The 26,374-nt window shown below is 48.2% G+C and overlaps 1 protein-coding gene across 1 annotated transcript in view; it reads right to left on the reverse strand.

Moving 5' to 3' along the window:
* Positions 1 to 2,175: 2,175 nt before the first annotated feature.
* The window catches only part of LOC149339510 (uncharacterized), a 38,128-nt gene continuing 13,929 nt past the window's right edge, over positions 2,176 to 26,374 (reverse strand). Inside the window, exons 7-13 of the mRNA XM_089550496.1 lie at positions 25,715 to 25,894; positions 23,165 to 23,227; positions 21,958 to 22,049; positions 13,558 to 13,631; positions 11,463 to 11,691; positions 10,291 to 10,393; positions 2,176 to 2,533 (exon numbers count right to left, since the gene is read on the reverse strand). Of these exons, the coding sequence (XP_089406622.1) occupies positions 2,176 to 2,533; positions 10,291 to 10,393; positions 11,463 to 11,691; positions 13,558 to 13,631; positions 21,958 to 22,049; positions 23,165 to 23,227; positions 25,715 to 25,894 (1,099 nt within the window). The remainder of the gene's footprint in view (positions 2,534 to 10,290; positions 10,394 to 11,462; positions 11,692 to 13,557; positions 13,632 to 21,957; positions 22,050 to 23,164; positions 23,228 to 25,714; positions 25,895 to 26,374) is intronic.

Below are 26,374 nucleotides of genomic sequence, written 5' to 3' on the forward strand. Positions count from 1 at the left end.
GGGCATGCGTTACCTGAAGCTTCTCAGATGTGTACTGTACCTTCTTCTGCCAGTCTAATTCCTGCATGCGCTTAATGCTGACCTGCCCCGCATGTTTCACTAGTAGAAGTCATTCGTCGTGGATGTACTGTTACTACACGCGAAGACAAGCTCATTTAAATATTTTGATGCCGAATCTTAACGGGAATGACTTGTTCTATAACATGGCGGATATTATAACGCTTAATGGTCGTTTTGCCTACGACCACGGATTTTTTGTCGTTTGAGGACTGGACAATGTGATGTGAATGGAAACGCAGAGTGCTCCTTTGCGCCGAAGCAAAGTTTGCACTGGAAGTTTTTTGGTACATACAATACCGCTTAGGTGATAAGCCTGACAACTGTAAGTAGAACAAGGCAGCTTGATCAGGCAAGTCTCTCTCTCGTCGTCTGCATTTTTTTTTTTACCCAAGCAGGTGAGCAGGGCGCAGATGTGCGACCACTACGTATGCAAGCTTGAGTGGGAACCCTGCGCTGAATGGTAAGGGAACAGGAGCTAAAATTACCGGCACGGCAGCAGCGCCGCCTTGTTCCCCTGGCGGTGAGAGGCGAAAGTGTAGGGATTACTGGAAACTCAGCTACATGGCATTGTAATATAATTCGATAATGCAATCCGAACATTTGACTGATACTAGTCATGCTAGGATCGAGGGAAGTAAGTATACCTTAATAAACATCTCATCTGGGCGCCCTCGATCCTCTAACCAATTCTAACGTCAGCGGAAGACTCCGAAAAATGCAAGCTGCAAACAGCGGAACACACTCGTCTCTAAACACGGAACAAACACTCGTCCTTCGCTAAGTTCAGACTAACACTCACCCCACCCCGCTAATGCTCTGCAGCTTCAGATGGCGTGACAAAGCTCCCTGTCCTGACTGTCCGGAGATGAGGGCAGACACGCAACGCAGTCTGTACTCATGTAACACTGGTTGGCTGGTCTCATATAACGATGGCACATACCTACTACGGAAGAGTGGCCAAGACATAGGAGGTGAATGCTAGAAACACGAGCGTTTGGAGGGGTCTGTCTGCCTTCATGTTAAAATAGCAACTTTAATCGATTACCTCTCCTTAATTACATTATCCTCTTACTCCTTCCTGAGGTGCCTGGCTTCAATCGGGCTCGGCTGATTATGAACAGGCCTTAGCGGATCAAGCCCTTTTTTTTTTTTTTTCACTGGACCTTAGTGCTGGCCTTGAATGAAGTTTTACTTCCTCCTCTTCTTTGGTACCTACCAAAAGGGCTCCGCATCTCCTCGGTTTTTTGTCGCCGCTCTCTACTCGACATTTTAATTATAAGATTCGGGCCACTGGAGAAGAACCTTCATCCGAATGCTCGACGGGCTACCGTCCGTTAAAGCACAGTCTCATCGTTTGCCTCTGCTTTAAAATATCAACTTTCATCTAGCCACCGTAATCAAGCTTGTACAAAAAGATAACAAAGAACGGACACTGAAGCATTCAACTATTCATATATTACCACACCAGACACACAACTTCACTAACGCAATTTGCCAGGCACAAGTTGTACCTTGGGTTATAAGGCACGGTCGCAATAGGGAGGTGTAGAGAAATATGGGCTCGGTGGACACTACAACGTGCGTCAAAATGTACGAGGAATTTCGTGTTTGACATCCATGGAAATGCCGCCAATATGGTGGGGGTCAAACTCGCCAGGCTGGGAATATTGGGTTTCTGCACTGCTTGTTTCCTGCTCGCTGCATGAGCAGCAAAGTAGGTTAGCGCGTTTAAATTTCAATTGTAATGTGGTTAAAACTTCTCTTTTTTCTATCTTCTTTTTTACACAGCTCGAAGGCCCCAGTCGCTTCTCAAGCGGGCCTTTGTGCTGCCCGTTGTTCGTTACACCAGCGCTCATGTAGCATCGGAGAAAAAAAATGTTACTCTCATTTTATATTGTTTTTCTTAACACTTGTTTTTAATCAACAATTATTTGCGCCAGGAAAACTAAACACCAAGAGCTCTAAGCATACTCTTGAACATATCGTTAAAATCTTAATACGTAGACCTCTCAAAAAGCGTTAATCGGCGTGAACAAAAATTGCTATGAACGTTGAGTACTGAGTGCAAAAAGCGGCTGCTTAAAATTTCGCCAAAGGAACAGGTCCCAGTAATCGTCAAGTGCGGCGCGAACGAAGGCGCATCGGGTGCGACGTAGCCTTCGCAGGCAACGGCCGCCTACGCTTCTCTCGGAGACGAGGCTCCTCCTGGGGAGACTGAGGAGGAGATTCAGAAGACGAACAGTCAGGGAGAGGTGGAGGCGAATGTTGAGGGAGCAAATTTTGGGCCACGAATGCCGACGCCGACGGGAAGTCGCGGATGCACTGCGCCCAGGCGGCCAAAGCGCTTCGCGCACCGGACCCGCTCTCGTCTGAGTCGCGCTTGGAGCGCGGTGCGCATTTGTTGATCATCTTCAGCAGCAGGTAGTGTAGCCAGATAACGTTTGTGGCCGGCTCGTACACCTCCCAGTTGTTTCTACGAGGGAAGAAGAAATAATTACTCATTAGCATATCCACCCAAGCGCAGCGATGCGCGTACAATGTGGACGCTACTCAACAGTTACTCGGTTATTACAAATCGTATATAGCTTGAGGGATTAGCCTAAACACGTCGGTCTTATGAAGGAAGGGAAGGAAATTGACGGGCTTGTTATTACACACATGCATATGAAGGAAAATTAATGCATACGTAATTGTTTCATCCGTGAAAGGGAATTGATGAGAAAATATAAGAAAAACATCCACATGCCTCGGGTGGAATCCGAACCCGCGACATCCGAATGTCGTGCCCGGTGATGTACCAACTAAGCGCACGGCGACGGCTGTGTAGTCTTCTTTCGGGGCATTTATGTTGCGTGTAACCTAACCTTGAGAATGTACTCCAGCGCCACCCTCGTCCATAGCGGCGGACATGGTTGGTTTTATGGGGTTTAAAGTCCCAAAGCGACTAAGGCTATGAGAGACGCCGTAGTGGAGGGCTCCGGAAATTTCGACCACCTGGGGTTCTTTAACGTGCACTGACATCGCACAGTACACGGGCCTCGAATTTCTCCTCCAAAGAAATTCAGCCGCCGCGGCCGGAATCGAACCCGCGTCTTTCGGGCCAGCAGCCGAGCACCATAGCCACTAAACCACCGCGGCGGCTATAGCGGCGGATATAGTACGTCCTTAATTGCCGTGAGTGTAACGTAGGATGTGGTCGAATGATTATGGCGGAAGCTTTGCGAGAACCCACTTATGCTCTTTATGGCATCAAGACGGCCACACTCGATGTTCTCGTTAAGCTATCGGGCAGACAAGGGAAGTGAATTGAAGGGCTCGTTATGACATACATACGTACCTGTATCTCATAGCGAACCCCTCAGTTCCCTTTCCTTATCTGCTCAACCACTTAACGCTCTTGACCCCTCCGCCGTGACTCAGTGGTTACGGCGCTCGGCTGCTGGCCCGAAAGACGCGGCTTCGATCTCTGCCGCGGAGGCCCAGTTTCGATGGAAGCGAAGTTCTAGAGGCCCGTGTACTGTGCGATGTCAGTGCACGTTGATGAACGCCAGGTGGACGAAATTTCCGGAGTCGCTTTTGGACTTAAACCCCAATAAACCAAACTTAACGAGCTTGAAGAAAACAGCGCTGTATCAGATGTGGCTATCAAGCAAGCGGCCTGATAACATGTCAACGCCCCTTCTTCCTTTCCCTTTCCCTCGCTGCAGCCGCAGCTATAAATCTATGCGCAATAAAGGACCAGGCGTCTTTTCTGGCCTAGCTACTGATGTGTCGCGTCTCTGCATGAAGCGATCGATACATGGTGTCAGAAGTGGCCCGGTGTGCCCAGCTGGATTATTCAAGCAGCCGAAGCAATGGACATCGTGAAACCGCCGGGACCACTTCAGTTGACTGGGAATGTCAGAAGAAACTGGCTAATATTCAAGCAGAAGCTGCAACTGTTCCTGACAGCGACGTCGACCGCCACCCCAAAGTCAGCAGCAGTCAAAGCAGCGATCCTTCTAAGCGCTGCCGGCGACGAGGCACTGGACATCTACAACAAATTCAGCTACGCGAAAGATGAGTCCAAAGATGATTACGACACGCTGCTCAAGAAATTTGACAGTTACTTCGACGGAAAAGAAAACGAAGTCTACGAGAGGCATGTATTTCGTATGCGGGTACAAGGTGAGTCCGAGCCATTTGAGCCCTTTGCACGAGACCTCAGAACGCAAGCTAAGCTCTGCAATTTTGGTGGCCTTGAAGAATCCATGGTACGAGACCAGATTGTTTTCGGCACTAATAGTACCCCGCTCAGAGAAAAAATGCTACGAGATAAGAGTCTCACATTGCAGAAAGCAGAAGAGATGTGTAAGGCAGCGGAGACTGCCGCGCAGCAAAATGCTACCTGGTCCAAAGGCGACGTCCACGTTGACTACGCCGTAAGAAACCAGCCTGGTAAAGAAAGGCGGATTCGATGCAAGCAGTGCAACCAGGCGCACGCGCCGCGACAGTGTCCAGCTTACGGGAAGCGCTGCTACACTTGCAAAAGAATGGATCATTTCTCGTTGTGCTGCAGAAGTCGCCAAGTCAACCAAGTACAGGAAGAGGTGGAAAGCGATGAAAACTTCCAAGTTTTGGACGTCAGCATATGTGGTGTCAACAGGCAAGCAGGGCTAGATTGGGCAATGCAAGGCCAGATTGCCGGATGCGTCATCAGTTTCAAAGTTGACACGGGCTCCCAGGCAAACCTTCTTCCCCTCAGCATCTTTCGACGCATCTGCAGTACAACGCCCCTGCGCAAGAGTACAGCGGTTCTTACTGCCTACAATGGCAGCGTTATCAAGCACCTGGGTGTCGCCACAGCATCACTGCTCCTGAACAAAGCGAAGCACGAAACGAATTTTTTTATCGTGAAAAAAGGCCGACAAGCAATCCTTGGCTTTAACACATGCCTGCAATTTGGCCTCATTCCATCAGTTGTCGATGCCGTTAACATGCAGGATGGGCATGAAACACCAGAGCAAACGGCCCCGCACCTTTTCAGTGGAACCGGCTGCGTGAAACAATACAAGATGGTCCTGCGGCCCGGTGCGGTTCCAGTGGTACAACCAGCTAGAAGGGTACCTTTCTCCCTAAGGGAACCACTACGTGAAGAGCTCAACCGCATGGAGAAGTCGTCCATCATCAAAAGGGTAGACGAGCCCACCGAATGGGTGAGTCCCTTGGTCATAGTTCGCAAAAAGAATGGAAGCCTCCGGGTGTGCATGGACCCAAGAGAAATTAACAAGCACATCATGCGTGAGCACTACCCTATGCCCGGACGTGAAGACATTGAGTGCGAATTGTCAGGGGCGCGACTGTTTTCCCGCCTTGACGCAAACTCCGGCTTCCACCAAATACCGTTAGATGAGGCCACGTCGCGAATATGCACGTTTGCGACTCCGTTCGGCCGCTACAGATTCCTTCGGCTCCCTTTCGGTATTTCGTCTGCTAGTGAGGTCTTCCAGAAGACGCTCGCAGAGATCTTCGACGGCCTGCCAGGGGTTCATGTATATGTTGACGACGTGCTAATCTGTGGCAACAGCAAACAGCAGCATGATGAGCGCTTGCGAGCAGCACTGAGAAGGGCAGAGGAAGCTGGTCTTACGTTCAACCGTGAGAAGTGTGCCTTCGGTGTGAAGGAAATAACATTTCTTGGAGACGTCATCAGTGAACATGGCATACTGCCGAGTTCTGATCTAATTTCAAGCATTCAAGCTATGCCACACCCGAATGACAAAAATTCAGTACGCAGAATGCTTGGAGTCGTTAACTATTTCCGCAAGTACGTGCCTCGACTGAGCGATAAAACGTCCCTACTTCGCAGCTTGGTGAAGGAGAACGTCGTTTTTGACTGGAGTTCGGCTCATGAGCGTGAGTGGAAAGAGGTCTGCGAAGCATTAACAACGCCTCCTGTGCTGGCCTTCTTCGACGCGAAGAAAGAAACCAAAATTTCGGCTGACGCATCTGGGCTAGGGTTAGGCGCAGCATTGTTGCAGAAGCATGGCAGTGAGTGGCGCCCAGTCATGTACGCTTCGCGAGCGCTCACCGATAGCGAAACACGGTACTCGCAAATCGAGAAAGAAACCCTGGGCATTGTTTTCGCATGCGAAAAGTTTCACCAGCTGGTATATGGCCGCAAGATTGTCATTGAAACGGATCACAGACCTGTGCTGGCAATCGCGAAAAAGGCAATCGGAGATATGCCACCAAGGCTGCAGCGTTTCTTTATTCGTCTTCTTCGTTATGACTACGAACTGCAGTTTGTTCCTGGCAAGGACCTGCTGTTGGCGGACATGTTGTCCCGTGCTCCTGCCGTCCGTGCCGTCCTGGAGTCAACCGAATACGTCGACGTTCATGCTGTACAGGTCCTCTCAAGCATAGTAAGCACACCAACAAAACGGCGCCTGCAAAGTGAAACTTTAGCGGATCCATACTTGAGCAAAGTCTTGGAGCAGGTGGCACAAGGAACTAAAATTGAAGGAGAGTTAAAGCCATTTGCAGCAGAACTATCGGAAATTGATGGAATACTGCTGAAAGGATGCAAAATTGTCGTACCGAAGACAATGAGTGGAGATGCTGCAGAAGTTGCACGCGGGACATCTTGGGCTGAATAAAAGTAAAGCCAGAGCTCGGGGCCTGATCTTCTGGCCAGGAATGGGCAGTGCCATTGAAACGCTCATTCGCAAATGCAGCGCATGCCAAAAGTACGCCTACAAGCGAGCTTCTGAGCCTTTTATTTTGTGGCCAGCACCCAAGGTGCCATGGCACCGGGTGGGAATCGACCTTTTTCATTTCTCTGGTGACATGTACGTAGTGGTGTTTGATGCGCATTCAAACTTTCCAGACGTTGAGAAACTCGCCGTCACCACTGCGCGCGAAGTCGTTACAAAGGTTGCATCTATTTTTGCGCGGTACGGAATTCCTGCCCAAGTGTGTACCGACAACGGACCTCAGTTTGCTTCCCAAGAGTTCGCGGAGTTTGCACGGCGCTATGACTTTGTCCATATTACTTCGAGCCCTGAATTTCCGCGGTCGAATGGTTTGGCCGAGAAAGGAGTACAAATAGTGAAGCGCATTATGAAGAAAACTGCAGAGTCTCGTGAGGACTTCTGGATGGGTCTTTTATCATATCGCGCGTCCCCATTAGAGGACGGACAATCACCGGGAGAATTGTTGCAGGGTCGTCGGCTGCGCACTACTCTGCCTGAATGCAGCGTCGAACAGGAGCGCCCGGTAGTCAAGCACCGCCAGTCGTCCAAGGGCAAACTACTGCCTCCACTGCAGCAAGGAGACACGGTGCGGGCTCGTGACGACCGCCAATGGTCGCGCAAAGGGATGGTTCTCCAGAAGGTGGCTCCACGATCCCACATCGTGAGAATGGACAACGACCGTCTTCTAAGACGTAATAGGCAACATCTGCTGCGAACCCAAGAGCACTACAACGTCATTGATGACAGCGACGACGACGCGGACATCCGCTCCGAGGCTAGAAGAACTTCAAGTCCTGGTACCGCCGATGGCCAGGGTGAGCCACGTGATGGACTTGCCACAAGCACTCGGCTCACACCATCAGGTGCAGCTGGTGGATCAAGCATGGACTTGCCACGTGATGGACTTGCCACAAGCACGCAGCTCACAGCATCAGGTGCAGCTGCTGGATCAACCATGCCAGCCATTCCACGCAGGACAACCCGGCCACGCATGGAACCTAAACGGCTGACTTATGATCACACGTTTCGGCAAATTTCTTAGAGCATTGTCAAACTGATCTTTTCACAGAGGAAAGAAGATGTATCAGATGTGGCTATCAAGCAAGCGGCCTGATAACATGTCAACGCCCCTTCTTCCTTTCCCTTTCCCTCGCTGCAGCCGCAGATATAAATCTATGCGCAATAAAGGACCAGGCGTCTTTTCTGGCCTAGCTACTGATGTGTCGCGTCTCTGCATGAAGCGATCGATACAAGCGCAGCGTCCCTCATAGCCTGAGTCGCTTTGGGACGTTAAACCCCAATAAACCAAACTTAACGAGCTTGAAGAAAACAGTGCAGCAACGGGGACAAGAGACAAGATGGGACAGGCGCACCTTTCTCTCTTGTCCCTTTTGCTGCGCTATTTTCTTCAATTATGTACCAACACGCTCAACTCATCGTTTCACTTAACGAGGCCTCCGGTTCTGGCAGTCTTGATGCGATACAACGGTTCTCGCAAAGCTTCCGTCCCCATCATTCGATCACATCCTGCGTGACACTAGTTGTAATTAAGGCCGTACCATGTCCTTCGCTATGGACGAGGGAGGCGCTGGTGAACACTCTCAAGGTTAGGTTACAAGCAGCATAAATGCCCCCGAGATAAGACTATACAGCCGCCGCCGTTGCTTAGTTGGTACATCACCAGACACGAAATGCGGATGCCGTGGGTTCGGATCGCACCGGCGGCAAGTGGACGCTTTTTTATTCCACTTTCTCATCAATTATCTTTCACCCATAAAAGAATTAAGCCATTAATTTCCCATGCATCAACACCATAAACAACTACAGCCGATTTGCATGGTTAATCGAATGCAAAGAAGGTGCGCTAGCAATGCTTACCCCTGCTATACTTTTATATGCATTTTTAAACTTTGTTATGCTTCGGTTTGGTTTAACATTAAAGCTGAGATCATAAGGGGGAGAGAAAGAATGACTAAAGAGGGGATAGAAAGAGAGATATGTGAGGAGAATGCAAGGCATGAGCAAAGCCGATGCTCTAGATTTTCGCCATTTCCTCATCTAGAGCAGTGAAGGATAAAAGTACGGCTATGAATGAATACTGTCGGAGCCGTTCTGACAAAATGAGCCAACTGAATCAAGAATGGAGATGACAACATGTCGCTTCCCACCGCCAGCTGCCTGTACAAGGAAAAAAGGTATCTGCATGTTCCAGTAATTCGTACTAAGTACAGACATGTCCCTGTCACTCTGGTTGTTTCTTCACAAAGTGGTTGGTTCTACTATGCTGTTATTTAAAGGGTCCAACTGTGAACGGCATGCCGTGCTTTCTCATACTTCACGGGGATGGCAGCAAAATATCCTTTCACAACTGAATGTGGACGAAATGGTGTATAGCGGTACAGCGGTGTAAAGCGGTACAGAACGGTACACTGCCAGAGCTAAATAGCCATACGTTGCCCTGAATTACGGCTTAGTTCATTGTGGTCCGACTTGTGTTGGACCCTCCCCGTCAGTTCGGGCTGTACAGGGTCACCAAGGGGTTCGTGAAACAGGCGCACACGCACATACAAAAAGGTGAAAATGAATCAAAGGGAACACGTTAAAAGAGTACGCGCTGTCTGCCAGCATGCCAATTTAGGAATGGTAAGCGTTCGTGCTATGTGCAGCACATGAAAAACATGGAATAAACATTCCAAAGGCACACAACGGACTACACACTCCCCAACCCCATTGGAGGGCATGCCTCTATCGTCTACTGCAAAATCCTAGTTCTCAGCAATAGTGCACAACTTTCAATTCATATAGTGCGAATGATAGAACAGAAAAATACGAAACACCATGAATACTGTCGCTTGCTCAGGTTCTTTCGTGTTCTTTGCGTTGTCCAATCCTTTGTACTAAATGAAATGAATAAGAAACCCTACCATCAAACCGAACAGTTCACACTTCTGAGGTATATTTCTTCTAGATGCGGGTCGTCTTTTCGCGTTTCTTCATAGCGCCCGTGTTCGTGTTCTTTCGTGTTCTATTGCCCTTTGCGCTGTATGAAATTAATACGACGTCAGACTACCAACTACCGCACTTTTGAAAAGTTTGAAAGAAGGTGCTGAACGTCTCAAAAGTTACTTTCCTGTCTTCAGGGCCGCCAAGTTCGCCCAACGCATCACCCCGCGCTCTCTCCCCAAGAAGATCGCAAAATGATCAGATATGTACGCTTTGTTGCCCGCTTGACGCTGTGCGCGAAGCTTCTCGCATGTGGAGCTGCGGGTGCGGCCATATCCTGTTTTTTGGCGAAGCCGCAATGTTGAATGGGTTTACCTTGTTTAAGACTGACTCCTCTATGCACGACAGGGCAGCGCCTACGGAGAGACTGGTTAATCTGGTTACTTCTCGCGAAAGCCAAAACTCTCCGGGAGTACCGAGGATGAGCCGCTCTGTCTCTTCTCCGAAAAAGGCTTCTTCCCGGTAATGCGCTCAGAGGAGGCCGAACGCTCACCCGTTGCGTTTCTTCATGGTTCGGTAGACGTCGTACTGGTAGCTTCCGGATCCCCGGAACAGCTCGTCGTCGTGAGCCAGATCGGTGAAGATGACGTTTTCATCTGTGTGCGCAGGGAAAAGGCACCCTAAGTAACTAGAAGACGTGCCCAATGAAGTCATGGAGCGTCTACTTTCTAAATTTACTTCATTTCACTTATTTCCCATAAGGGCCCTTCAGAGGGCATTACACACACAGGAATTATTACACACAGAAAAAAATACATTACACACAGAAAAAATACAGAGGCGCGCAGTACGTTTTATATTTAATAAGTACAACAGAACTGATTCCCCATCTTCGTTAATGGCAGCAAATGTCAGACGCAAGATAGCCCGCCTATCCTTCCTTCACCAACTAATCCATGGAAAACCAGGCATCTCTCCAACCCCCTATGTGCACTTTTCTGAAACGCGTAGAACTCGTCGTCATCATAATCACACTTTAGCACCATACTTCGCGCATACTAACGCTTTTAAATTTTCTTTTTTCCCAAGAACTATTGACGAATGGAACGCCCTGCCTCTACAAGTGATATCGGCTGTTGATTTTGACAATGCGCTTTGTGAGCTATTTTAGATTGTATATGTGCTACAGTGTTGTGTGAATGTGTTTTTTTTTTTTTGCCCTCCCTTCCTGGATCCAAATGAAGGTCTGTAGTATTGTGAAAATAAATAAATAAAATAAAAACATTATTACGCGCTGCAAATTACCATTGAAAATTAATTCGCACACCAACGCACGCACGCGCGCGTTTGAGTACAGAGTGGGTGAGGGAAATACGCGAGTAAATGATATCCTAATTGAGATCAGGAGGAATAAAAGGTAATGAGCAGAGCACGCACTGCAAGAGAAATATAACCTGTGGTGTCCCTTAGGGTAGCGGAGTAAATTCCAAGACAAGGTAATCATAGCAGTGGCCGGAACCGAGTAAGATTGCCAGACGGGATTTGAACGTTTGCAGGTATAAGGCAACTGCAGCTTATACCGAACGGGGTTAATTGCTGGGATGAGTTAGGTGCTTTATTTATGCAGTAAACTCTGGGTTGGTGATGATAGTACTGAACAACAATGAATAGAACACCGTGGTTTGACAGACACATTGTCGCCACAGGTAAAAGAAGACGCGAGACCTTTGCGCATGCGCGACAGCGTGTAATCGATGATGGAGGCCCGCACTCCCGCCGTGGGTAGACGCACTTCCTGTCCACGCAGTAGGAAGCGCACTTGTTCCTCCGAGGTGCGTCGCAGCAGCACGTTGTCGCAGTGCAGGTCCCGGTGTTCGAACTCCAGCTCACACTCGGCCACCGCCAGCGAGCAGCCGACTTGCAGGAAGGCACTCTGGAGCATTTCGGGACTCCCCTGTGAAGTCATCACCGCCGGTTTATGTACAGTATACATGTCATGTTTGACATACTTGTTTCATGGTAATGGATTAAATGTTAACCTAACTTTTTGCTGCAAATAAACCATCAGAAAGACCTCGCAATGAAGCTGATATACGAGCAAAAATGTTTTCCTGAATACAAATGGCATCCACAATTCTGAAGCTCTCCGTGAAATTAAGTAGCCGTGGCCAAATGAATACACAAATTGATTTTGACGAAGTTTTTTTTCTAACGAAAACGCTTCCTTTTTTTTGAAGCGCCTGTCGACAGCAGTGCGTAGCGGTACGCTCCCAAGCGTTTCACCAACCTCTGTAAATGCGCTTATATTGAGAAGCCGCTGCAGAGAGTAAGTTGTGTACTAGACACGTACACAGAAAAAAATGTGGCTAGGTATTAACATATCACGGCAAGTCCAATCTTCTTTAGACTTATTTCATGGAGGCCCTGAGAATGTGAGTCCCTCTCTTGAGTGTGATTTAGAATTACGCCGCTGCAAGTGCAATTTCGCCTTTGTGATTGTCAGAAAAAGCACACGATAAAAAGGGAGCCCCAGTGATAGAAAGCAAACGTAAGCCAAGAATTCTTCGTCTCTTTGGTAAAGCAGTGCGGCTGTGTGGATGGGCTGCGGGTGAGTTTTTCAGCACTAATTGGGGAATGTCGGAAGGCAGAAATAAAGAAGACAAAAGAGTACGCACTGACCCTAAGAGGAAAATTTTCAGGTGACTTGTACAAGTTCACACAAATAGCGTGAATGACGAGCTGGGCGTTAGGGTTCAACGTCAGCACCACCAGCCATCTACATCACACCCGCCATCACAAGATGAGCTGAAAAAAGCTGACTACCGTGTTTCTCGCCTGGAACACTTGATTCGAGTGCCAACGTGTCTGAAACCAAAGTCTATAAAGCTCACCTTCCACAGGCCATGTAAGCTACACAGAGCGGTCGTGACGTGCTACAGGCGTAAGCGGACGCCATTGTGAGTAAACATGAGTCTCATAGTTTGAGTGGAAAGGGACGTAAGCCACTGTGAGCGCGAGTCGATGTGAGTGCGAGTAGACTTAAGCCTTGCGTAGTTTTATATCACAAACCAAATAAGGATATTTCCTAGGTATCGTTTTCACTGCACTGAAGTGAGATCCCATGAACAGTCGCACTAACCGCTGTTGACCACAAGTTAACGATCACAACACAATCCCCAGTGAAAATTCAAAAGGTGATGTCCTCCCCGGGTTTCCAGTTAATGTATTTTTACGAGTTACAACTTCAGCTAGGCTAAGAGGCATTGTTTCGCTTAACGTTCGGAAGCGGCACGCAGGCTACGAGGAACACCGTTACGGAAGGGCAGCGGATAAATTTATACCACCTGGGGCTCTTTGACGTGGGCTCACTTCGCACAGCAAATTGGCGCCTTTAACGTTTCGCCACAATCGAAAACATGGCCGCCGCGGCCGGGATTGAACTTGTGTCCTCCGGCTCAGTAGCCGAGCTCGCTAACCACTACGGTGGTTAGCTAGCTGAATAACTTCGACGGCGTAGATGCATAACACTCGTGTAATAGTCGTTGCAGTGCACGGTCACCATTTCACCTCTGTCAGAATTTCGGCTCCACGACCGGAAGTCAAACTTGGATTCTTGCAGATATCGAGAGAAAGCTCTAGTTGCAGCGCCAACCGTACATGTCAGTGTCGCAAACATAACATTAGGTTTCAATATATTTGCATCACGCTTGTTAAATAATCGTACAGTTGTGGTCTTTGAAACCACCAACACCCTACGTGTGCCAACAATCATTATTAAGACGCTTACCTGAAAAACATGCTATCTGACCGGGTCTCTTACCTTGAAGCGATCCAGCGTCTTTCCACCGTGTTCGAACTCGAAGAGTACGTACATCTGCGCAGCGTCGAATGACTCTGAAAAAGTAAACGGCAGTGGCCTTTTCATATCAGTTTATTCTTTTACAAAGGTTAAAATCGCGGCAGCTAAGCGCCATACGGACACCTCAGTTATGGTGAAATTAACGAAAAAATGAATGAACAAAAGTACCCAACGCAGCCGACCCTTATGAAAACACGTGACCTTTGGATTCAAAGTCATTTGCTTTGAGGCAAGACTAGGCCTTTGAGGTTCCTCTGAATAAAAAATAGACTAGTGCCCTCCAATAGACTAATGCCCTCCAATTCGATCTGAACGTCCTATCTGTGGATTCTTTTCCATGTCCTCTCAAAAATGAGATATATGTAAAAACAATTTTGCCACCAAAAGAAAAGGCATAAACTTCGGCCTACAAAATCACATTGAAATAAGAAAGGTTCAAAAATAAAACAATGGTGCAAAATAAAATAAGCCGGAGGGTATCATCTAGTTGATTAGACATTGCAGGAATGAAAAAAATTGGCTGTGGCTGGATAAGCAAAAAGCTCTCGCTGCTTTTCAGCCAACTTCCAAGCTACCACTTCTGGATCGGTATTTCTGCGCCGTCCGACTGTTGTTTCTTCTTCTCCTTCTATGGCGAGTGTCTGCGCCTGTTTTATGGGCAAGCGCCCCTTATATACCCCGCCTTTCAAATGTGCTCTGCGGACGGCTGCGGCGAAAGGTCAAAAGGTGGCGAGGATGGCCGCCTCTTCTATGGCCGCCAACGCTCACGCGTTCTCGCAACGCCTTGCGAAGGAACCTTCTCCTCTTGGGACGGCGGCGGCGACCGCGCAGCAGCGGCGAAGGGTAAAACGGTGGCATGGAGGAGAAGCAGCGACGCTCAGATGACGGAGTCAGCGCGCGGTGGCGACGACGGCTGCGGCAGCAGCGGCCACCTGCGCTCCGCGTGACGTCGCTCGGTTTCGCGCATGCGCAGCTGTGGCTAAAATTGATCACGGCGCAGGCCAGACCCGGTGTTGACGAGCCTAGTGAAGCTTTTCACTTCAAAACAGGCAAGCACGCAAAGAGGTAGGTGCACATCGCACGTTTCTCGTCTTTTTAAGCGTGTGTCCATCTCTGTGGACCTAAAGGGGGCGAAGCCCCCACTTTGGCTAGCTTTCCCTCGATACACCCTTCCTAGCTAGTTACCTTAACTAGCAAGGGAGGGCGCCGCCGTCGCAGCTAGGCGAGCGCCACGGACGGCGTGATTGCTGCTGCGCGCGCGCGGCAGGCAACTCGCTCTTCGGCTCCGGAGTCAGGAAACCGTTGCGCGCGGATGTTTCGGCGCGGCTCTTCGCTCACCGCCACTGGCTGCCACATGTTAACGAGCGCGAATAAAACAGCAGACAGACAAGCAGACGGGACACACGTTAGACATCATCAAGCAGGTTGATAGGGAAATTTTTGAAGCGTTTTGCATTGATAAAGCAGGAGACAAGTGCTTAAGCACCCCTTCAATTGCCCTTCAATTGCTATTCAATTCAAAAGTTGTCATACATAGCAAAACACATGCGCATCACCTTGCTCTGAACTTTGTAAATGCTTGCTCTTCCGATATGAAAGATAATCTTTGTATAGTTGAGTTTCTTGCGCATGTGCAGACGTGATTCGGCGAACTGGGAATCTTTCTGAATGTCTATTAAACTTCAGTTCATGCCTAGCGTGTGTCCCGTCCGCTTCTCTGTCTCCGTCCGCTGTTTTATTCGCGCTAGTTAACTTGTCACAGCCAGAGTCCCAGCACCAACTAGCCCAGCTTTCATGTGGTGGGAACATTCTCCCGCCAGCTCAACCCGCCCGGCCTGAAGTTTCTCCGTTGCCCTAGCGTGGACGAACGTTCGCTCATAACCTTGCTGGTAGGCCCGACGACCTCTATTTCTAGCGTATTCTGTTGATAGCTGGCTTCATTGTTGTTCAGCAATAAATGTCTTGTTTGTGTCAGCCAGAGCGCCGTTCCTTTGTTCCCTGAGAGCAAAGGCCATCAAGGTTGTCGTGCGCTCTGTAGTGCTCGCGATTACGGAGTGCAGTGGGCGGTTCTGAACTCTGTCAGCCGCGGTCATGCGGGGAGAACGTATTTATCCCCTTATTAAACCTCGCAGTCTTTACAGCTGACACCTAAACTGTCATCTTTACACTATATCGCGGCGCCAGTTCGTATTCTAGCCATACCTGGGCATGCTACTAAGTTCTAGCTGCACGCACTTAACACAAAATCCTGCGGCCAAAATTCCTACCATAATGTGCCATGCCGCTGCATGATCCGCCAACAGGACGGACTTCAAACAAAAGCGGTCACACTAAGTACATTCGACATTTCCGATCAACTGGTGCACAATGTGAATTAAAAAATACGGACGCTGTTTTCCGTTCACACATTGATTATTTGTTTGTTCTGCGTTTCTTTCTTCGTGTGTTTCGTTCGTTCCTCGCTGTTAGCATGTAGAAAGCGCGCAAATATGGAGCGTTTACGCGCGTTCTCTATCTGGCTACGTAGCCTACGTAGCACCCATTCGGAACAGAGCTTTTAGACAATTTTTTACTTTGCCGACAATAATCTGCAGTACTTGTTTCACTCCCACGAAGTAGCTTGTTAATTATATGCACGTGCCTGTTTCCTCGACAACACATAAAGGACTCTTATATCCATTTTCTTTTACGACAGGCGTAGCTTCATTTTTTTGTTTATTTACAAATACTGCAGGAAGCAGCGCTGCTCAAGCAGGATAGGGTTACAACAAGCGCTGCGGTAACAAATCTTAAACATTTTTTTTTTCATTCCAAAATTCGGCAATCAGTGGGGGTAAACAGTACCACTGGTGCTTTGTGAAGAGAATACAGTATGTTTGATACAGATTGGTCCTGGCGAAATAGAGGCGCGTTACAGTGGTTGCTTGCTTGATATGTGGGTTTCAGTAAAAATCCCGTGATAAACCAGATCAGATCAACATGGTTTCAGGAAAGGATATTCGACATGTACACAGCTAATACAAACAATTCATGATTTTGCAGAAGCCATAAACGAGGGAAAACAAACTGACGTAATATTTTTAGATTTCCGCAAGGCCTTTGATACGGTTTCTCATAACAAGCTAATATATAAATTGAGTTCTGTAATAAAAAACGATAAACTAATAACCTGGATTAAGGCTTACCTGACAAACAGGCGCCAGTTTGTTACACTAAATGGTGCCCTCTCACATTGCATTCCAGTTGAATCGGGAGTTCCCCAAGGATCTGTGCTTGGACCGCTTTTGTTTATTATTTATATTAACGATATCGTTCAAGATCTCTCTGTTAATGTTAAGTTATATGCTGATGATTGTGTCCTCTATGAACGAATTAACTCAAGTGAAGATCAAATAAGGCTAAATAATGACTTTCAGAAAGTAATGCGCTGGTGTGATAGGTGGCAAATGGTGATAAATTTTGATAAAACAGTATATATGAGAATAACGCTTAAAAGGAATCCTCTTCTCTACCAGTATGGTACTTCCGATAGTGCACTCTCAGAGGTAATATGCTACAAATATCTCGGCCTATGGATTTCCAATAATCTTTCCTGGAACAAACATATTGATACCATCTCGGCAAATGCTCTGCGCAAAATATTCTTCTTGAGGCGTGCACTACGGTTCGCTACTCCTGAAACACGTTTCCTTGCGTATAACACTATTGTGCGGCCAATCTTAGAATATGCCGTAATGATCTGGGACCCATATACTAAGATTAACATTAACAAATTAGAAAGGATTCAAAAGAAAGCAGTAAGATTTATTTATAATTCGTATGGCCGCACCTCTATGACTAATCTTATTAAAAAGAGTGGCTTACCATCCGTTACTGATAGAAACCGTATCTGTCGTTTGAAATTCTTTTTCCAGTTAATTCATGGGCAATACAACATTGACATCTCGAAAATTGTTAGTTACTCTAGTGGTTATGCAACACGCCTGAGACATTCTCTTTCCGTAAAACCTTTATCCACAAGAACGAACTGCTACAAATATTCCTATTTTCCGAGAACCATTACCGAATGGAACAACCTTGCTGGTCATATAGTCGAAGAGAATAATTTGTCCCATTTTGAGGAGATGCTGCAACAAGTGAAGAAATTTTGAATGTTCGGTTGATGAGTAATTTGTTTAGATTTACTGAATTATATGCTTGGCTCTATGACTGCAGTATATATATTCTGAGGTTGTGAATTTCATACAGTACAGTGTGATGTACTAATTTCGTTGCTGTGACGCCTTGTCTGCTGTATTTCCTTTTCATTGTCCTTGGGTATTACACAAATCATGTACCCACCTGCGATGGTCTTGTAGTTCAAGACCGCAGTATTTATAAATAAATAAATAAAAAAAAAGTTGTGACAGAACATCTCAGCCTGGGAACCTGACGGCGGACATGAAGGGGCTCCAAACTGAACGGGATCAGCATACCAGCGATTGATGAATCTGACCGATCATCAGATGAAATAAACCCAGCAGAAAGGCGTTGGATGCTCTCTTGTTTAGCAATGTCCTTGGTATAGTAAGGGTCCTATACTGTCGAATCGTACTGAAGAAACGGTGCGATGGTAGATCGGTATACTTGAAGCTTAACGCTTGCAGTAGAGACATTTAATTTCCGGCTAAGAAGACAAACCTCATCAAAATGTCTTAGTGCAAATGTTAGAGACAGAGAGAGAAGCCCTTTAGTGAAAAAGCAGAGAATTTAGCTGGCGTCTAAAAAATTCAGGGGGACACTTTGTTGACTTAAAGTGCGGTGAGGCGAAAGCCTTTAGCGCGGTGTTGCTGCTTGTGTCACTAATGTCTGGTTAAGATGTTAATTAAGTACACAATTGTTTGAGAACCTTAAATGCTGGAGACACTGGAGGGCGTTTGAGAGTCATCCGTCTGATTGGACGGCTTTCTGCAAACACTCTCCAGCGTCCTAGACAAGGAGAACTACATATGCGTTGGCAGGAAGTAGCGTAGCCATTATAGCACGCTCGGCTGCGGAACGGAAGGAAGGTGGATCAAATACCATCGTGCACAGGGATTTTTTTTTTCTGGTCTGACTAGAAAAAGCGTGAAACCTCTGCTGACAACCTTCTGTCGACAACGACGAGGCATTAAAGGCTTTCGCTTTAAAATCACTGGCATGCTACTTTGCGTGGCGAAGGAAGTTTGGGAGATAAAGGCACAAGGAGAGCAGTGCGGAAAGGGTGGAATTAAAAAAAAAGAGGAAAACATAAAATGCGGCCATTGAATGCGTACTACGATGCCTATGTTTCTATTAGGAGTGTCCAATTTGACACTATAATAGCTAGGCCTAGCTACTTATCAGTCGCAACAGAGTGAATGAACTGGTCCCTTACGTGGTAATTGCAATCAAGGGGCTTTTTCTGGGCTTTTATTGTCATAGAAACACTTTTCTTGAAGTTTATATTCATCCCGCTCTCCTCACACCTGTCCGCTAATTTGTTTTTTTTTTATTTTAATCAAGAAACCTTGTTTTGAAGGAGTGTGTATAATACTGTACAGGACACAATCATCGTCGAACAATTTCACTCTCAGTTGTCGATGTCGTTGGCTATGCTATTGATATTAATGAAATAAAGTTGAACTACTTGAAAGGACGAACCACTGAAAGCTTGATCAAGAAGAAAAGAAACACAGAGAAAGCAGGAAGGCAAAATCCATTTTGATGAGGGCGGAGTAAGGGAGACGCCGCCAGTCGGCGCTCACACTGTCTTCTAGTTCTCCCTCGTCCCGTCCTTCGTAGTGCTGCAAGTATGACCGTGGACGCCGCCTTGACATCGGACCTCTTCGGATCTCGTGCCGCCCGTGGTATTCACTAATTAATCTTGTGCTCTACACTGCTAGTCAGCGTTGGTGGCGCCTGTCCGAAGTGTACCGTCGTTCGCGTTGTTTCAAGTTAAGCCATTTAAGCACCTGCAGTTAGCCAGCATGCTTGTATTGCAAGCTAATATGCGTTCGCAGTTATGACCTATGATGTTGCGAGATCATGTCCAAAGATACCTGCCTCCCAATTTCAACACAGTCCGCAAAATTAGACACGCAGCCTATTCACGAGTACCGCGATACTCCTCGATCGTGTGAGGCATCTGCTGCGTGTGACACTTCTTCGATCACGGTAACCAAAAGAGAAATAGAAACAGCTGTCAGCTTCAGTTCGCTGCCATGTTAGCAAACGAGATGCAATTTGCGACCACTAAAGCCTCGTTTACATGAACCCGACAGTGGTTGGTCGACTCAAGGGATCCAGTTGAGCTAGGTCATCCCAACTCGATGACTGCGTGTTTACATGAACTCGATTTTGGGGAATCGAGACCGATTAAACTGCAGCGACACCAAGCGTCGAGCAGCGCAGAGGGAGAGGGCAGTGGCAGCCTCCAAGATTGCGGCACTGTATCACTGTCTCGGAGGCGCGAGGGCGCAAGCGTAAAGACAGGTTCGAGTTTATCCTTTCCCCTCCCACTAACCCGACTCTTCGACACGGTCCGGTTTACATGCTAGCTGCCGTTGGGGTCGAGAGAGTCAACCCATCCCCTGCAGCGGAGTTCACTGGACTCGCTCCCTCGACTCCCGGACCCGACTCTGCGGTGTTCACATGAACCCAGTAACCGGTTTTCAACTCAACTCCGCAACTCAACCCCGTCATGTAAGCGCCGCTTAAGTGAACCTGGGTGGAGTTTAGGTCGGTATTCACTGCGTGGAATGAGCAATCAGATCGATTGAGTTAGAAATTTGGCGCCCAAGATCGCGGAACAGGGACGCGTTGAGAGAATTCTACCAGAAGGCGCAGTTAAAACAATCGACGGCCTCATAGTTCTGAAAATAAAGACGCACAAAAATACGAGTATTAAAATTGCACCGATTTGAACTGTGAGACACCTGACTCTCGATAGGTGTCCACCCGGTGGCGTAAGTGGTGCGAAAAAACGGCTTTCGTGTACTATACTAATCATCGTTTCATATTGCAAAAAATGAGAGAATCTAATTTTCAGCGACGTAAAATATGTGATAGAGAAATGCGCAGAATATAACCAGCCCCGATATTAAGCGTTCATTGATTACGAGAAACCATTCGACTCAGTAGAAACCTCAGCAGTCATGCAGGCATTGCGGAATCAGGGTGTGGAAGAGTGTTATGTGAAAATATTGGAAGATATTCATAACGATTGCACAGCTACAATTGTTCTCCATAAAGTCAGCAATAAAAGTTCCAATAAGGAACTGTGTCCGGCAGGAAGACAGGATCTCGCCTATGCTATTCACTGCCTGTTTGCAGGAGGTATCCCAGGGCCTGCAATGTGAACAGTTGGGGATAAGAGTTAATGGGGAATACCTCAGTAATCTGAGATTCGCTGATGACATTGCCTTGCTAAGTCACTCAGGACATGAACTGCAAAGCATGATCAATGAATTAGACAGCAGCGCAGAACGGTGGGGCTAAAAATTACATGCAGAAAACCAAAGTAATATTCAACAGTCAAGTAACAGAATAGCAGTTCGCAATTGGTGGCGAGGGGCTGAAAGTAGTAAGAGAATGTGTCTATTTAGGGCAGGTAGTGACAGCTGATCCGGATCATGAGAGGGAAATAACTAGAAGAATAATAATGGGATGGAGCGCATATGGAAGGTTCTCTCAGATCATGAATGGCAGTTCACAAAATCCCTCAAGAGAAAAGTATACAACAGCTGTATCTAACCGGTACTCACCTATGGGGCAGAAACGTGGAGGCTAACAAAGAGGGTTCAGCTTAAACTAAGGACAATGCAGCGAGCTATGAAAAATGATAGGTGTAACGTTAAGAGATCGGAAGCGGGCGGAGTGGGTGAGAGAACAAACGCTGCTTAATTACATCCTAGTCGAAATCAAGAGGAAGAAGTGGGCTTGGGCAGGGCATGTAATGCGAAGGCAAAATAACCGCTGGTCCTTAAGGGTAACAGAGTGGATTCCTAGAGAAGGCAAGCGTAGCAGGCGGTGGCAGAAAGTTAGGTGGGCGGATGAGATTAAGAAATTTGCGAGAATACAGTGGCCGCAACTAGCGAAGGACAGGGTTAATTAGAGAGACATGGGAGAGGCCTTTGCCCTGCAGTGGGCGCAATCAGGCTGATGATGATGATGAAAATGGATCACACGTTTCTCAGTTGTACTAGAGATATAGATTTCTTAGTAGCTTCAAAATTTTGAGAGTGAATAGATTAAGAAATGCCCCACCAGCGTGGATGCATGAACCGCGACTTACACACGTCCGGCACGATGAGCTGCGCCCGTGTGAACGAACGTTCGACTGCGCGAAAGCGCACAACTTACCAGGATTTTCATTTTCGGAGCAGAACTGCGCGTCGTACTTTTTCCAGCTCCTGATCAGTTCAACAGCGTAGGGCCCTTGGACACAGTGCACACTGCGAGAGAGAGAAGACTCTCGCGCTTAACGCTGTTCTGTGATGAACCTGCGATCCCCTATTCAAGTCGACCAGCCGCTGGCTGTGTCATTCTCTACAAAACGGCAAGCATGCAGACTTACTTTCATGTTCATGGCTTCTTACCAGCCAAGCCTCTCCAGCGAGCATATTCGCCACCTCCGAAAAATCCAGCATAACAGCCTACTTCTCAGAATCATTCCCTTACTCTTTTCGGTGCGCACTGACCTTTTCTTGCTCAAGAGCCCACTTTCTTATATCAACTACCCCTTTCCAGACCCTGTCGCTCTACAATCCCTCAGAAACCAACGACGCCAGTATTGCGTAACGAAGGCACGTTTCGTATACGGCGTCCTCGCATTGTGTGGTCCACAACTCTTCCGTGGAGCGAAAAATGTCAGGGGAAGGCACGAAATGACTACAGGCTACACTCCCACGGTGTTGATCGGGATCACATCCTTCTATTTTCCGCATGCCCTCAGGGAAAGTGGACTGAATTCCCTGCCGCCAAGACAGAGAACTATGCACACCTGTGAAATCGTGCTCCATAGCAGTACAGTGGAGTCACCATATCGAGTCCAAAGACAAAACGGCAGCTTGGAAATTTGTCCGCTCAAAAACAGCCTCTTCCGCCTTAGCGCTGCCGGCCCGACTGATTAATATTACAGTCGAAGAGAAAAACACAGAACTTCCGTGCTAAAAGGCATTACGGAATGATGGCGGAGAAAAATGTACATGCGTATGCTGTCCTGAGAAGCATAACCCCAGGAGAAAAAAACATCCGTGGCATCTGTTTAGTTCAATGCAAGAAATAAATTACAAAGTGAAAATCACTGATACAAGAACGCCCCGTTCGACCAGCCTTGGCCACAGAACAGCTTCCGCGCAACAAGTGCAGCCTCTTGAGTCCTCTGGCGGGTGAGCTTTGCACACGCCAATAACGTAAAGGCTCCGTAAGCAACGCACATATGGAGCGCGAAGCATAGATATAACCTGTTCAACTGCCTCCTGCGACGCATACATTAACAAAGTGTAGGACGCGCAGTCGCCACGCGCGGAGTTAAACAGCTTAACGCTAAACTACTGGAACAGCTTACCCTCTAAGCTCGATGAAGTTGGACGACTGGTTGGTCGGGTTGAAGCGTAGGTTGCTCAGTTCTCTGAAAAAGAAAAACAATGTACGATGACAACGACATGCGTTACCTATCAGGCAGTGGAATAACGGAGCACGAAGCAGTGAAAGCATGAACATAAAAGTCACCAAAGGTTAAACCGTACGTGAAGGACAACCCCGCCGGCCATGTATACTGGTCAGACATTGTCGAGAACAGAGCGCAGGATAAAAAAAGAAAGCAATGAAAGCAGCGCATTCTACGACGCCTCATCGATCGTGCTATAGCTGCACGCAGGTACTGGCGATTGCACTGAGCTGCTGAACGCGCTCACGCCTTCGCCCGCTTCCGTTCTTCGAGCTGGGCAGCACGCATGGTATTTTCCGTGAATGCTTTCACGGTTGGAAGCGCATCTGCGATCCGCCGATCCGCATAGCTTCACAGCGCACAAGGCTTCCTACAACGCTTTTGGAGCTTTATGTGCCAGGCATTCAGCCGTTTGTCTTTATCGCATCCGGCGGCGCGTTCAGCGGCTCCAGATGTTTTTGCGTGAAATCCGACGCGGTGGCTTAGTGCTTAGGGCGCTGGTCTACTCAGCCAGATGACTCGGGTTCAATCACGGCCTCTGCGGCCCCGTTACTACGGAGACGAAACACAAAATGCGCCCTCAGAAAACCCCAGATGGCCTAAATCAATCCGGAGCCCTCCACAACGGCGTCCCTCATAGCCCATGTGTCGCTTCTGGAAGCCAAACCAATGCACATTACGCTATCTATTTGACGCTCCATTTTTCTCGCCCGCTCTTGGTTTACGGTTTATTGGGTTTAACATCCCAAAGCGGCTCAGCCTATGAGGGACGCCGTCTCCGGATAATTTCGACCATCTAGGCATACTGCGTGCACTGCCACCGCACAGTACACGGATATCTTGCATTTCGCCTTCATCGAAATGGGACCGGCGCGGCCAGGATCGAACCCGCGTATTTCGGTCAGCAGCGGAGCACCATAACGCTCACTCGCTCATCGGTATTCGTGACGCGTTCTGCCGCTTTGGTAGCCTTCTCACATTGGTGTGTCGCCTCTATTCCAGGTGCCGTAGGCGACTCAGGCAAGACTATCTCTTGACTCGTCCGGCTCTGATGTCCGGCTCTAATGAACGGCCCTAATTCACAGCCCAGACGGCAGCGCTGCTGACCTCGAGTGTTTGAAAGCGCGTAGCGAACAAATGAATGATGCGAGGAACGCGACAACTTCGAACAAGTAGCGCTGGAGACTGCCTGTTTGTACACTGTGCGTAGGAGGCTACGGTGATGGCCACGTGGCGTAGTGCGGCGACGGTCGAGTGGTCCAGCGCGGCGAAGGTCAAGAGGACTAGGGCGTCGGGAAACAAAGCTGCTCTGTTTGCGCCGGCGCTGGTTCGAATCCCGCTCATGGCAATGGCATGTTAAAGTTTCTTTTTTGGTTAGAGCGAAGCTGATAAGTTACCATTCCCTCTGTATCTATCGGCGTTCGAGCAGCAGCAGGTGTTGTCGAATGATGAGCAGCTTCATTTCGCTGGTCACCATGTGATCAGCGCCGTGATGTCAATCGAGCGAGCGCTGCATTTGACCACGCCGTCCGCGTGAGGCCACTACGACTAGAATGAAAATATTCGGCCCAGTTGGTGACACCGCAGTGCGATTTTCGCTCAGTGCTTTCACATGCGACGCGTACCCAGCGAATTCGGTCGGAGGTACTCGCAAGGTTACTTGATGTTTGCATAGGCAACCCTTGATTAAACGCTGCAGAAACGCTACACGGAATGCGTTGATGATGTTATAACCAGCGTAGTTTTAGATGCAAGACAATATTTCGTATATTTTGATTAAAATAAACAGTTTTGCTGCCGTCGCGGCAACAGCTCCCACGTGACCCCATGTCGCACGTCATCTCGGCGCTCCCATTGGTCAGTCGCAAAGCGAACACATCGACGCTGCAACTGAATAGCAACTGGACGGAACTCGATCGCAAGCCGTCTGCGGTTAGACCGACAACCATCCCCAGTCTCAGACCGACTGAATTCGCAGCGTCCAGGCGAAAATCGCATGCATGTGAAAAGGGCCTGAAGCTACCCTGTGGCAACACCGCAAAAGAAACCGTCCGGCGAGAGCCCTTCCAGATGCTCACGTGACCCCCGCCCAGCGATGTCACGGTGAGCATGCCTAAAAAAGAAGAAGGCATGGATTGAGTGCAAATTCACAAACTGCGCAATCGCAAAGAATAAATCGTAGAAGAACACAGTAACTAACCCTGGATAAACGCATTGATGAGAAGTTTAATCGCCCTAGGAAGTCTTTCAACTGCAATACCATTCGGACGGGAAAATTCGGAATGTATGAGAGAGGTTGGGCTTCATGTTCGGCTCCTTGTTCAACTTCGTGTTTCACCTCATGTTCCGCCTCTAGTTCACCGCGCTTTCCGATGTTCGCCTGGGTTCGCGCACGATGGGAATTAAAAGCATTTCATGCTTACGAAGGCTATTTAAGAACGTGTTTACCTTGCGATGACCACCTCTGGGATAGCTCCTCCGACCGACAGGGGCTTCTCGGCGCCTGCTATCCACTCGCCGCCTACGCGGACCACCTTGATGGCGCTGTCGTCGGCGTCCGCTCGCCTGATGAGGTACACGTCGGCCGAGCAGCCTTCCCCCACCTTTCGGGAAGACAGACACTTCTCGCTGCATAGCGGTGAGTGAGGAGGTACGCGTTACCGGCTGCAGCATTCCAGGATAGAGGAACGAAGCAATGCGCAAAGAAAAACCGCCGACTCGTCTCCTCGCCAAAGTTGTAGCGTTACGTCATGCAGCTAGCCTCCTCAAGCCTAGCCCCTCTCGAAGCCACGCCCTTTTCTCTGTTTTTAAAGGCGCGCGAAAGCTGGCTCCCGCTAACGGATAAGACCCGGCCCAGACTCAAAAAACGCGCCTCTGGCTGTCTCATGCGCTAAATTCATTCCTTTTTATGTTTTACACTAAGTATCGATACCACCCTGAACGCTGTACAGCAAACAGCTGCACCACTTGGAACTAATGTCGAGAAACTAATCCGCATCGAAGTTGGTCAGTGGCCAGTATATATAGACGAACAATATGTGCAGGTTTGCCAGAGGTGGCGGTGCTCCGCTTGCTGCGCGCGTCATACGGCCGCTTGATGACGTCACC

Source organism: Amblyomma mixtum, chromosome 6 (genome assembly GCF_055824585.1).
Source record: "Amblyomma mixtum isolate Tamu chromosome 6, ASM5582458v1, whole genome shotgun sequence".
In the NCBI taxonomy this organism is placed as follows: Eukaryota; Metazoa; Arthropoda; class Arachnida; order Ixodida; family Ixodidae; genus Amblyomma; species Amblyomma mixtum.